The sequence below is a fragment of the Rhipicephalus microplus genome, unplaced genomic scaffold, assembly GCF_043290135.1.
Source record: "Rhipicephalus microplus isolate Deutch F79 unplaced genomic scaffold, USDA_Rmic scaffold_18, whole genome shotgun sequence".
Lineage (NCBI taxonomy): Eukaryota > Metazoa > Arthropoda > Arachnida > Ixodida > Ixodidae > Rhipicephalus > Rhipicephalus microplus.
Window position 1 is genome coordinate 11690737 of NW_027464591.1, and position 14050 is coordinate 11704786.

A 14050-nucleotide genomic window follows, 5' to 3' on the forward strand; every position below is an offset into this window, starting at 1 on the left:
CGTACGGCGATGCATTTCAGTCTTCTTGGTGGGTGTGTTTCGGACAACCAGAGTAACGAATACTCACGCGTAAACAGCAGGACGAAGAAGCACGCCGAAGCCACGCTTATAACGACAGCACCCATCTTTACTCCCACATGTATCTCCCGCTGTTCAAAGACGACCGCCCTGAGGACATTCACATTTTTTTTTTTATCGCTTCCACGAACGCGTTCAGAAGAAGATGCCCGCAGAAGCAGTCAAGGAGGGCGCTGCACGGACAGTTCTCGCCACGTGTCCCATTGTCCTGCTGCCACGTACATAGCTGTTCACGATAGCCACTCTCTCCCAGATGTCCCCTCCCAGATGGACCGGGGGCTCGGCCTGCCCTTGAGACGAGGCTCCGCGGTCGTAAACGGTCGGCGCCCCTGCTAAGCGCCTCCAGCTCGACGAGCGATGTGTGGTCGACCGGCCAGCCCAGATGGGGTGCACGTGCCGGCGCTTGGGTCCGCACGCGCGAGCTTTAATAGACGGATGCCTCCCGGCCGAAACGGGGCTTCTCAAAGGGCCCGCTTTGTTGCGCTTTTGCCGTGCTCCGCAGCCACGAGCTGTACAACCCAAACCAAGTTCGACTGCTAAAAGCGACTCGGTCGCTTTGGCTGTATTGCTTGGTTCCTACGAAAACATTGCAGAGGGCGGTTCCAAAGGATCGCGCGACCCTTTGCAATCCATAATTTGAGGATACAAACTTTATATATGACTTTCATATGAGAGCAGGTGGAACGGGTTGACCTGAAGAAGAATAATCGTTTCTTGACAGCATATTTTATCTGGTTCAAGGAGAGCCGGGTATATTAAGGAAGAGAGAAAGGAAAGGCGCGAAGGGTAACACGACACGCGTCCGGTTTGCAATCCTACGCGGCGGGAAGGGGATTAACGGATTAAAAGATACGGAGAAATACAAAAACGCTGCTGCGTTGCATATATTACTGAACGCCGGATCTCGAGTGCATCACGTTGCACTGTAGGTTGACAAGTAATTGTGCCTAGTGACGGCTTGCAAGTACTGTACATTGACCATCTTGCACCAGTTGTGCGGACTGAGTGTATGGTGATTTGAGATTGCCGACGAACATGCCAAGTGTGCCTGGGAGTGAGTGAAAGACTACGACTGTTCTTTTATCCTCTTCAGGCAACTGGTCAATCGTTGATTCATTGTTCACTACTGCCGATGTACACTGTAATTCTGCATGTCACAGCGACTTCGACAACGAAGGTCAAGCTGCGCCAGATGTATGGATGACAACACAACACCTAGGCAGGCATATTAAGGAAGGTGAAATATTATTGGAGATGGTTAAAGCTGAAGCAAGAGGCCAAGTATAGATGGGCTCACAGGTTGGTGGCTCACAGATCATGCTAACTTTAATTCGTTACGGATTTCCAGTGTATGCTCGATTCTTGGAGCTGCGTAATGTGAAAGATACTTTGATACTGGTTCTATATCGACAATTGAATATCGAGCCAGGGAGGACTGCGGTCGGTAGCACAAAATTTTGTGCCTGTGTTAGGGTTTGCGTTTCCGCACCGTCTTTTGCAGCGTCATTAAGGCGTTTGATAAACTTACAGTATCTCCTCTCAGAGCCGTAACTTGAGGGGGTTCGGACACCCCGAAAATATTTTCAGGCTTTAACTTTTCCGGTGGTGCTAAAGTATTCACCGGCATTGACATCGAGCACCAGTTGCGAAATTTAGCCAATCTACACACAAACACCCCCGACAGAAATTCCTGGGTACGGCCCTGTCTCGTCTACTTCTGTAAGCACTATCCAAATCTTACGAAGATATCTCACGTGAACTCTTCTTGGACGTGTTTTCAACTCATGTTCACTCTTGTTGCAATAATAGTGTTATATGAAGCAAAATCCAATCAATCTGAAATCACTGATTACATTTAATACAGTTTACAGCCAATTATTAAATAGCAAACCAAACATGCATGAGTTTCCCATGCGTCAGACTTTTACTTCAACGTGCCGAGTCTTCAGTGTCTGTGAGCTATAAACAGCTTAGTTTAAAGGTTCATTCACATGTCCTGCCACAGGTTTCGCTAGTGATGACAAGTAGGGCCTCACGCTTGGCTCAAAAATTAGGTTGCGAGCGACTCTAACGTAAGGCGTTCCTGTTTATACCCTGATTGTTCCTTTCTCTTCGGACAAACTATTAGCTTTTCTTCTATTACATTTTTCTTTCCCACCAACGTGCAATTTCAAGCAGACGGCGCGTAACGAGCGTTGAAAGCACGTGGGCGCGTCGTTATGAACGGGAGCCCTCGACTTCGTTCGACGCATGCACCGCAACGGCGTCGTACACATCTGCGTGGAAATAAACCGATTCCGAGGTCGTAAGTCTCGCTCCTCGTCGCTTAGCAAAAACACGGTCGCGAACGGAGGGCTGTCGTTCGTTTGGGCTGGTGCGGGCAGGGCGAGATGCTTATATAGTGAACAGCGGAAGTGGTTTTCTCTTGTTTTTGTCCTGGTTGGGAGCTGCATCGAGAAGCGGTTAAACAGTCAGCAGCGCGGGGCAGGGCGTGCGAGTGTTCTTGGCAGACATCCCGCGCACGAGGTAAACACTGAACGCGGGCCGCCATACGCAAAACGCGCGCCCCATTCCTACGCATGGCTGCTGTGAGCCACGAGCGAATGCACACGCAGTTATTCATGTTGGTCAGTTAGTAGTTATTTTGGGCAAAAACCTCAGATACATCAGCAAACGCGAAACTTGACCTTCGGCGTCAGCACCGGCGACGCAAAAAATAATCGCCTGATTACGCCACAACAAGACGTCACCTTATCTGTGGCGTCATATGGCCAACATTTGGTACATCATCACGACGTCGCATGCTGAAGCCGTCATATGGCATCTTCGCTTGCTCAAAGGTGGGCAGGTCACGGCTGCTCTGCGAAACCAGGGCAGCTGAAGCTAGGGTTACTGTACGGTACAATATCTGTCTAGGTGAAGCAAGCTTGCAGTGCCTCCTGTCGAGTGGATCCGGCCAGTAACATCAGTGAGAAGATGAGAAGCTCATTACATCAAGTGATCATCAAGGATCATTACATTAAGTGAGAAGAAAAGAAGCTGGCCTTCGGCTTCCAGCTGTTTTAAGGCAATGCGCACGAGAGAGACTGTGACTTTCGCTTGGTCAGTACCGAATTCCCCCCGCAATGTATGCAGCGGTGCAAGTTTTCAGAAATATACAAACAAGAAATGAAGCATGAAAAAATCTACCATGCATATACTGTCCCGTTCATCGGACCATCATTCGAGTGCCATGTTGCGCGAGGTAATACGGCAGTTATGTGATCCAGTTGTGCCGCATGCTCCTCTGGGTTCTGTCAAGAAAGTTTTGCGTAAAATAGCAAGACGCCTGTAACCACTGAGTTTTTATGGTATTATGGTTTTGCAAGGACCAGTGAACGGTTTCACGTTGCCAACCAGGTGGTACCAATTGCTGATAGAACTCAGGGTTGCAATCAGTCGACCCTGTAGTCTCACGGTCGCTGTGCATAGAAATGAATCAGGGCCATTTGTAAGCTTCGATTTCCCAGACCTAGCTCTCATAGGTTCCGAACTTAGTACGCGATATTGAAATGACAGTACGACCTTTATTACGATGATACTATACCTATACACCTTGAAATAAACTTAACCAAACAGAAAAAGGTTATATTTGAGTACCAGCTCTTCGTGAAGCTATATTCTACGCATTTCGAAAACACGTACTTAAATGAAATAGAGAGAAAGAATGACAAAGTAAAGACAGCGAGTTTCACCAGGTCACTTCTGGTTTGCTACCCTTCGCGGGCGAAGGGGGAAAGAAAAAAGGAGCCAGAGATAGTACGACTAATAAGCTCACATGCGTAGCAACGATCACCGCGCATTCCCAGATGATGTCAGAATGCAAACAGCCACAGAATACGGTTCACTTGCGACTCTTAGGTGAGGAAGACTGCAATCGCTCATGGTAATACAGGCTAATAATGAGAAATTACGGCGATTCATTATATGTAGAGGACGTCAATATTAGGTTCCGTAGAAACCAGCAAATAATAGCAGTAATATATCGCAAGTATTACGTACACAACACGTCTCATTACTTCTCTCGTAATGGTTACCCCATACATTTCGCTAAAAAGCAGCACTGTGGAACTCACCAAAAGCATACACATGCGCGTCTTTCACCGAAATGCATACATGACTCAAGACCCACTTTTGTAAACAAGGCATCAAAGTGAAAGAGAACACGCGCTGTCACTGGATCGATGCTCGTGTAGTAACCTTTTTTTATATTTTTCTTAAGACGGCAACACACAGCTGGAAGCCTTCTTTGAGCTATCGGCTTAGGACATGATGTATAGCAGCTCAAAGAAAGAACGCGAAAAGAACGTTTGACGCAAAACGCTGACGCTTGGCAGAAGCCGCTAGAGCTGGCAAGTGACACCGCATGCTGACGTTTCGTAACACCAGAAACAACAGTTTGGTTGTGTCAAATTCCATGCCTGAAATAAGCAAGACACTTCCTGTACGACGGGACCACAGCAAGAGTTCGACGCCACGATGCACGTTTTATATCCTGTAAACACTTGTGGTTGCTTGACGCAACATTCAAGGTTCCCACGGCGATTCCCCACTGTATTGTTTTTAGTGGTTGTCGGCACAGTGTTCAATGAAGGGAACGCGTTGTGCGCAGCTTGACGCCGCACTGTTTGTTGTTCTGCCCGCGGGCGTCAATGTTGGCTCATGGTGCTCGTCCTACGTGCGCGTTGAAACTATACGCATTCGGTATAAACAATGATATATATATATATATATATATATATATATATATATATATATATATATATATATATATATATATATATATATATATCATCGCTTCCTGCTCACGGCTGGTTATTTTTTCACCCACTTTTCTTGTTATTTACTTCCCATTTGTTCTAATAACTTCCCCTATACATTCCTTGCCATTACTGTCTGTTAGATCTCATTAATATTGTGTCAAAACACGGAAAAACGAGCCGTTAGGTATACACTTTTTTCCCTTATATATATATACACACATGCACACACACACACACACACACACACACACACACATATACACACACATATATATATATATATATATATATATATATATATATATATATATATATATATATATATATATATATATATATATATATATATATATATATATATATATATATATATATATATATATATATATATATATATATATATATATATATATATATATATATAATGTGTATGCTTAAGGGCTCTTTTTTCCCGTGCTTTGACACAATATTAATGAGATCTAACAGACAATAATGCCCAGGAAAGTGCACGGGAAGTGATTAGAGCGAATTGTAATGTGAATGTAATGTAACCCAGTTCGCCACATTCCCCGTTGCGTAAACGGTTGCAGTGCTCCCAGTGAGTCAATAGGACGAGGGTACTATTCCAGCACTCGTATTATACTTTGTCACGTAATGCTCAAGTTCCTGAGTTCCATTTGCCAGTCATCGACATAGATCTCTAATAACACTCACTGCATCAGTTGAATAATATGTATTCTTGCACATTATATTATACGTTATCGCGTATACTATATCGCGTATATGTTCGGCTACCTTTTATCATACCCCTTGATCCCGTTTTAGGGGCGAAGCTCCTCTTAGTCTGACCTTGTCATACGTAACCGAGAGAAGAAGAGACGAGAAAGAAGGCAGTATCTCCCGAACAGTATAATAGACGGCGCTGTCTCATAGAAGCACACACAAATTGCAGTTCAGTGACGATATTCTAGAAAGCACTGTATCACTACTCCCCGATTGGCTACTGCGCGGGCTGTGCCTGAGTACGCGGAGAAGGAGTGCCATTCTCAGTCTCCTGGATAGTCGCCGTACGTGGCGGATCGTTGGTGGTGCATGGACGAAGCAGAGCGGCGGGCGCGCTGAAGACGCTTGCGTTCGTCGGTGTTGCCCGCGCGCCGTCTGCATTCTGGAACGCGATCTCGAACGCATGGGCGCATGCATGGATGGACGGACAGACGGACGCTTCGCCCCACTCATCATCATTCACCCCGTGGATATGCTGTGATTTTTTTTCCTGTACACGACGTTTTACCGGCTTTATTATCGCCAGAAGCGAAACGTTAATGATTACGTTCTTGAAATCAGCGTTCACAGATACCAGATACCGTGTTTCGGCTACAATGCAGGTGAACTCTCTATCCATTTGAATTTTAGTTCTATATTTCATGATTGCATCCCCTCAGCTCCGTGAGGAACAGCCAACCAAACGTCCGCCTGTTTAACCTCGATGCCTTTCATCCGTCGTTTTCCTTACATATTTTTGCTTCAAGCGTCCCCACTTCAAACATTCTACAGAAGCCATCGTTTGTATATGAGCCTAATGGAACAAATAGGCGTCTATGCAACGAAGCCGCGGAGTCACAGGGGAGGCGCTCGCGCGCGACAGAGCACGGAGGGAGCTTGGCTTCAGAGTGGGGGCGCCGTACTCGCGCGCGCCCTCCGGCTCTGCCAGGGTCCCGGACCTTTCGGGTGGAGTCGGGTTTCCGCCAGACGCTTCGTATCTCTCGTCGACGCGCGCTGCACGCGGACGCAGATGCTGCGAGAGCCCATTCAGGACTTCTTCGAAGTCAGCCCCCACCGCAACTCCTTCGAGTGATGTCTCAGCCGAGCAAACAAGGTTCCTTAGATGCGCGGACAAGTTATCTTGCCTCTAGCACCCGAAAAAGACGCCCGCCACACCTTTTTTTTTTCAATGTTACCCATTCTGTGAACTTATCGTACGTGTGTGCTATAGGCAATGGAAGCTTGTATATTTGTCGATGAAGATGTCTCGACTTTACATCACAAAACGAAACAAAACGCCAGGCAAAAGAACTACTATATCTGACGGAAACAAAAACAATGTGAAAGACGTAGCACAAGAAAAACAAAAGGACGCAAACAAACGCCACGTCATACCATTACTTCCAAGCATCCGCTTTAGCTGATTTCTGCTTCTCTCTATTCGAAGAAGAAAAGCTGATTCACGGACTCTGCAGTGAGAACACTTGAAACACAGCCATAACAGGTCGACACGTAAGTGTTCCCTCTGTGATAAAGAAAATAGATCACAATTCACTCCCGTTTCGCGTTGCAAAAGCATACTGGGTCCACGCTGTTGCTTGGATGATTCTACGAACTCTAGTTTACACGTTATTTTTTCTAAAACCGACGTGAAACAGCTTCGAGTTTGTTAGAATGCAGTTTCAATACAATGCGGACTCGAAAGGAGAACTATACAAGTGCCACATCCACCTGATATAAGTTAACCTAAATACAGTAGATATCATTAGAAGAACACTGAAGACGACTGCTTGATTGTAACGGAAGTGCTGTGCTTTAAGGCATGCATGAAGTTGCCACATGAAGAGAAGTGCTTCCGCGCTTTCAACGACATCGTCGGCCGTCGCACTTTGATACTGCTTCTGACAACGAAAGTAGATGCCGCTGCGCTACATGTTGCCACTGTCAGTCATGCATCAAGTGGGCCAAGCGCAACATTTTTGTCACTTTGTTAATGTTTCTTCAAGCTGAGTAGCTTGCTCTGCTGCTAAATTCAACAGCGAATGCGATGTGCATTTGACCGTATACGCGCATTTGCTTCCCGTGAGAAGTATACCTCTAGCATCTGCTGCAGAGCAGTCGTACGTCGCACTTAGTCGTTGGCACGAAAGAAACATTTCCAGTTACACCTGGAAATATTTGAACTGGATTTTTAGCGAGACGGCAAGCGCAGTTCATGCCCCGTTAACGTCACACCACATGTCAAGTTACAAACATAACAGGTGCTTCAGGCCCTCCCCTTACGCGACACCGGTACTTCGTTAATTAAAAAAGGAACGAGAGTGACACTGCCCTGTGGTCCCTAATTTGTCTTGGCTCGCGAGGGCTCCAGCCGAGTATACGTTGTCGTCGCGCCCGGTTTTCCGGGACTCCTTCCAAATGCTCAGTCTCGTTCTTCTTGCCAAATGAGCGGCCGAGCGAGGGAGTGACGGCGACAGCTTCTCTCTCTCGGACCCCAAAGCTACATCAAAATTTCGACCCCTCCAAGGCACGGCCCAGATGTATTGTTACGTGCCGCAACTGCTGTGACGTCACCGTTCTCTTGCGTGAACAAAATCAGGACAATTTCGAGAAGAGTCCGTTATGTGAGATGGCTGCTTCTGCGTCAGTATACTCCACTCGAAATTATCACGAGTGTCATGGAACGGCTAACTGAGAAATGAAGTTGTGAAGCGTAAAAATTTGGGCAAGCTGATAGGACATAACTCAACGTGCGAACAGCGCAACCTAGAAGTAGTTACAGCCTAACTACGGAAGCAAAAAAAAAAACAAGAATAGAAGAGAGGGCTCATTTCCGTTCTTGATTTTTTTTTTTTTTGCTTCCGTAGTTACGTTGTAACTACTTCTACGTTGCACTCTTCGTACATTCAGTTATGAGAAATGAAGCCAGTTGCAAATTTCAAGCGGAAATTATTCTGTCAGCACCTCACGATGGGTTTCTAATGCGCACTGACTCTATTTCCGATTCCTGGTGTCGGGTACACCACAATGTCGTAGAGGCTATACGGTGCTCAGGTGCTAACCTGAAGGTCGCTGGTTCGATCCCAACAGCGGTCGTTGCATTTCGTCGGTAGCGAAATGATATAGGCATATGTATACTGTGAGATGTCAGTGCACCTTAAGGAACACTGTATGGTCAAATTTTACGGCGTCCCTGATAATCATATGGTAGTATTGGGGGCGCAAAAAGCCCAAATTTTATTATTAATCCAGATGTCGAAATGTCGCTCAGCTCGTATAACGCAGGAGCCGTGGTAGCATGTTACAACATGCCGGAGCTCTTTAGCAGTGAGTCTTTGCTCTAAAGTTGCCAAGACCCATTCGAGGATTACAAACTTTTCTCCATTTTAATAATACGTCAAGTAACTTCACTGCACCACTATTTGTCAAGCAAGTAAAGAAACTCGCTTAAGTTAGGGCAGTGAGGGTATCACTTTTGCAAACTTGTGTTTAAAGTCCTTTGACAGGTTTTTACGATGACCTGACGTGAATGTTCTATCGGTAAACTAAAAGAAAATCGGCGATTGATTTGTTTTCGTAAAATTCCGTACGCAGACAATTTACACAGTGTCTGAAGCTTCTTCTCTAGAAATAATGAATTTTTGACTAATTGTTCACGGTCCGAAGAATACTTAACAAAAACAATATTCCAGCAATATGGCACTTTTCGCAAGCGCACTTAAGCAGTCTACGCGCAGCACAAACGCCATCGTCGTTGTTCCGGTGCATCCCTTTTTCTCACTCACCAGTTGAATCCGCGGTCCCTGTGCACGGTGACGGCAAATCCGAACATGGATCCTTCGGGACCCCGGTGCACGAGCGCCGAAGGTAGGTCCACGTTGAAGGCCCACGCGAGTGGGGCCGGCACCAACACGCAGAGGAAACACCACAACATGGCCCGCACGAGTCCGCGCGGACGCGTCCGCAACGGCATCTTCACCGTACGAACCGGAGGCTCGAAGAAGCGCAGGAGAAGCGATGCCGGCTGCAGCCGCTGCTCCGAAGCCAGGTCTCGCTCTCCGCTGCTGGGGCGAGGAGAAAAAGAGGGGGAGGGTGCGGAGAGGGCAAGCGCGCTGATTTGCGAGAGCTTTTTGCGGTGCGGGTTCACCTCCGCACAAACCCCTAGCTGTCCTTCTCTCTTTCTTTGCTATTTCTCATTTTACTCTCGATCTCTGTCCTCTTTGCTTGTTTTGCCTGCGACACCCGCCCCCTCGCGCGTTTCCAGCTTGGGACATTTCTGCGACTCTTCGCAGTAACCGCGTCTTTCGATTTATTTATTTATTTTCTCGCACTTCGGATGACGGGTGATTTCCTTACTGCTTTCTTGAAGTATGCGGGGCCCTGAACCCTGAACCTGAAAAAAAAGAACTCATTCTCGTTATTCGCGTTTCCTATTCCACGCGGCTTCCATCTTGACACCCTTACTTGACGCAGCTGCTTATCTTAGGGAGACGCGGTATTCCGGGCACGTTTTTTCAGATATTGCCTCTATATTTTGCCGTCTACTTTTTCCAAAGCAGTTTAAGATCTCCTTCATTTCTTTTTTTTTCTTTTTACGAGCCAAGAATGATTATAATTTTTAAGACTAAGAGAAATACCGCTACCAACCCCACCCTCTTGATTGTTTCCTAGTCCACTTCAGAGATTTGCATTTCCCAAAGGGAGACAAAGAAGAGGCGTCTTCTTGCTTACACAAGCAGCAATACTTACAGGAATTGGCGCTCGCTGATAAAAAAGTGTCCTACTTAAGACACACCTTCATTTCTGCGCAGATGCACCCTTTCGTGAGGCTGAAGGTGATCAGTCCCGCGAGTGACATATCCGGGAGAAAAAAAAATGTTGGCAGTGCTGGTAGCCATAATACTACCGACTTCTCCACAATCAATAACTTCTTCAGGGGTCGAGAAGCGATCACAAGACCGTGTTACTTGGCGCAAAAAAGTTCCAATAAGAGAGTGCATTGCGCTGATATGTTTAAACAATCAATGTAGAAAGGGTTCATTAACAAAATGACACTTTCTGCAGTTTCTGCGTTTAAGCACAGATCAGTCAGTGGAATAAATTGAATTATATTAAATATATTAGTTACTTTTACAAGGGCATTCAAATATTTAAATCTATATACAAATAGGGGTGAGATATCAAGGCAAAAACAAGGAGATATAACGTATATTCGCAGTATGTACAACGTGCGTGTAGGTACACGAGTATACATATGCAGCTGAGATCCATGTTGTGTTGTAAACCTTTGTCACACTCGATGGACCACAGTTGCATGAATACATCTCTCTCTCTCTCTCTCTCTCTCTCTCTCTCTCTGCGTGTATACTCGCCTATGTAATATCTATTGTTTCATAAAACAATGTGTTCAGTTTATTTCCCATCAATACAAAAATGATGATAGAGGGGGTGCCAAATGAAGATGGGTGTAGGTTATTCAGAGAATCGTACATTTATAAGAACAAAGTGCCACGGTGGTCTAGTAGTTTGGTGAATTCCGGCCGCGGAGGTCGTACTTTCGATAGAGGCGAAAATTCTTGAGGCCCGTGTACCTAAATTTAGGTGCACGCAAAAGAACCCCAGGTGGCACCGAAATTTTCGGAGTCCTCCAGCGGCTTCATATCGTGGTTTTGGGACGTGAAAGCACAGCAATTATTTAAGGAGCAAAGTGCCGTCTTCCTCCACTGACAAATTATACGAATGCAGCTGTCGTGTGCTGAAAAATCAGTTGAGTGAGCCAACGATTCATAATTTTCCATAAGAGATGGTGGTGGTGGTGAAACTTTATTACCCAAAAATGGGTCCTGAAGGACACTCGGCTTGACGCCAGATGTAGAGGGCATCTCCCACGTCGGGACAGAGAGCCCGAAGCTCTCCGCCGCCTCGCGGGCCTCCTGGACAGCCCGAAGTTGGTCTGCTAGGGAAGCTCTTCTTAGCACTTTGGCCCGCTGTTACTTGTTCTTGGCGTAAGTGTCACTCGATGCCCAACCACAGAGCATATGGTTCAAATCTACACTGCACTCCTCAAGAGATGCCAATGGCATTTTTTTTCCCTCACGCTGGGTGACATCAACCGAAAGGAATTTCATGGAACCGAGCACAAACTTTCTTGCCGCAATCACTCGCCTTTCAGAAACTTGAGCCGCCAGCGAAACACGACAGCACAGCTCTCTGATTGAATGAAGTTCACGGCTTTCGCGTGCCCGTCCATTTAACAGGCCTCCCTTGACAGCTGCGTGCCGTCTACGTCACGTGTCGCTCTTTGAGATAAGCGCGTATTGAGCTGGTCTAAAGAATGTGCCGCCCGCGGATTTGTCGCAACGAAGGGAATTGTAATTTTTCGAAAGGTGTAGTTTGTGCGACTGCACGTGTACAGTTAAACTAACGTGTTGTGGAACCTCGCCGAACTGCGCGGCTGCAGAGCGGCAGAAAATCGTCGCGAAATTTCCACTTTATGGGTGTCAGTTTGTAATTAAAGTTCAATTAAAGGAACAGATATTTGTGATCATTTAGAGCATAGAATTGGGCTTTGCGGTGCTCTGTGTCCATTTCCGTCAATCTCACCTGCACCTGTTTGGCGCGACATGCCATGCAGCGTTTTTTAGCGACCCTAAATACTTGCCTAGTTTTCTGGCCGCGAAACTATTAGCTGGCACTCGGGCTTTCTTATACCGGCCAGTAGTAATGCCAAGAGGAACTTTGAGTGCGAAGCCGAACGATAGTACAGAATAATTACCATGATTCTGAAAACAAAAATGAAAAAGTGGTATAACCTTCCATAGGCTATAAAAACTACTTTCTACTGGTCAAACGTTTATATCGCATACGTGTGTACGTATAGCAGACACCATAGGCCGTGATGTGACAAAAATGTGTTATATTTATTGCTCAGCTCAGCCAAAATTTATTGTGGCACTGCCGTTTTGGGGGGTGAGGGGGGATAGGAATGCCAGTGGCCATGGATCCCCCTATATAGGAGGACATATAAATTGTACTGCCAGTCTGAGCATTAGAGAAAATGTGTCCGAAAATCTTGTAAATATACAAAACACCAGATATATTTACCCACTTCTGCAGGATTGCTTTGCTCACTGCAGTGGAGCGTAAAATGAGTCGGGGCAAGAACTGGGCAGTAACTACATGATAAATTGAAGAATTGCAGATATTTATACGAGATGTCCACGTCCGCTTTAAGATTCGCAACAGGGCGATGTTGCTACTGTCTACATATTGATGAAGTCTGGCTACTTCCACGCGGGGAACCGGAACCAAATTGTCGAAGACTGCAGTTGCCGCAACCTTCGGCAACGCCCTGCAGTGTGACATCACTGCTTCCCCCGCATCGTCTGTCGAGGATGAGTAAGCGGCGTTGTAAAACGGCTATATTCGGGCGAGCGCGACCAGGAGATGTTACGCAATGCGAGTGATGCAGTCGTGTATAATACAGGAAAGTGACGCAACCCGCTGCAAACCATTAGTAGGGACCTTATTTAGTGACAGTGGTGCACATCGTTCGAACTTTCGCGAATCGATGTTTCCTTTATACCGACTCTCGAGCGTGGTAGTATATACTTCTGACGGCAATTAAATTAATTAAGAGAGACCGACTTATAACTTCTTGGCTGTCGAAAGTAAGAGTGTTTCTCAGGTCGGCTGCCCACGCGCGAAAGTTTCGTAAGATGAGTCATATCAGGAGAACTTGTTTTGTCGGGCGCTCGCAAGTGACGCACAAACAGACACATTTGAAAGAAAAGCAAAAGATCACGTATCCGGCTCTGCCTGCCGGACATGAGTGTTTCCACCGACACGTTTCTTCAAGACATTGGTTTGCACCGCGTCGTGGCCGCTTCGGCGGTAGCACTAAGTCTTGCGGAGAAAAGCTGCACAGCAGACACTTGTGAAAAATTGGGGGACGCTCGAGCTTCACCTTCAAGAGCAACTCACGATAACGTACCTTCTGAACTGCAAAGCCGCTTCGTTTCTCGGTGCATGCGTTAAACGTGCCGTAGAGAATGAGCTAACGACTGCGCGCGCATATCATTGGCTGTTTCAAAGTATCATTGAATGCCTATTACAAACACACTCATAAGGTGTGCACTGCGCCATAATTAATTCTTTTGCCAATCAGCGAAGGGCCCACTACACGTCTCTGGGGCAACACGCGAACTTACGCAGCTGTTCACTTTGTTGATGCTTCTGCTGCTGATGACCGATTGAATATGTCCGAGCGCTTTGTAATGGGTGTGTCACCCACTCGTTGCTCAATTCGCGTTTTTTTTTTTTTTCACGGCTGGTGCGATTGTAAGCTTCTGTCACGCAATATTTGATGCGCTAAAGAAACTCCTTCCACTACAAGACGTTCATATAGT

At 46.3% G+C, this 14050-nt stretch overlaps 1 protein-coding gene across 1 annotated transcript in view; it reads right to left on the reverse strand.

Annotated features, from left to right (window-relative positions):
* Nucleotides 1–9696, reverse strand: part of LOC142785118 (integrin alpha-PS2-like) — a 95076-nt gene extending 85380 nt beyond the window's left edge. The window contains exon 1 of the mRNA XM_075883555.1: nucleotides 9428–9696. Coding sequence (XP_075739670.1) covers nucleotides 9428–9615 — 188 coding nt within the window. The 5' untranslated portion in view covers nucleotides 9616–9696. The remainder of the gene's footprint in view (nucleotides 1–9427) is intronic.
* Between the last annotated feature and the right edge of the window lie 4354 nt (nucleotides 9697–14050).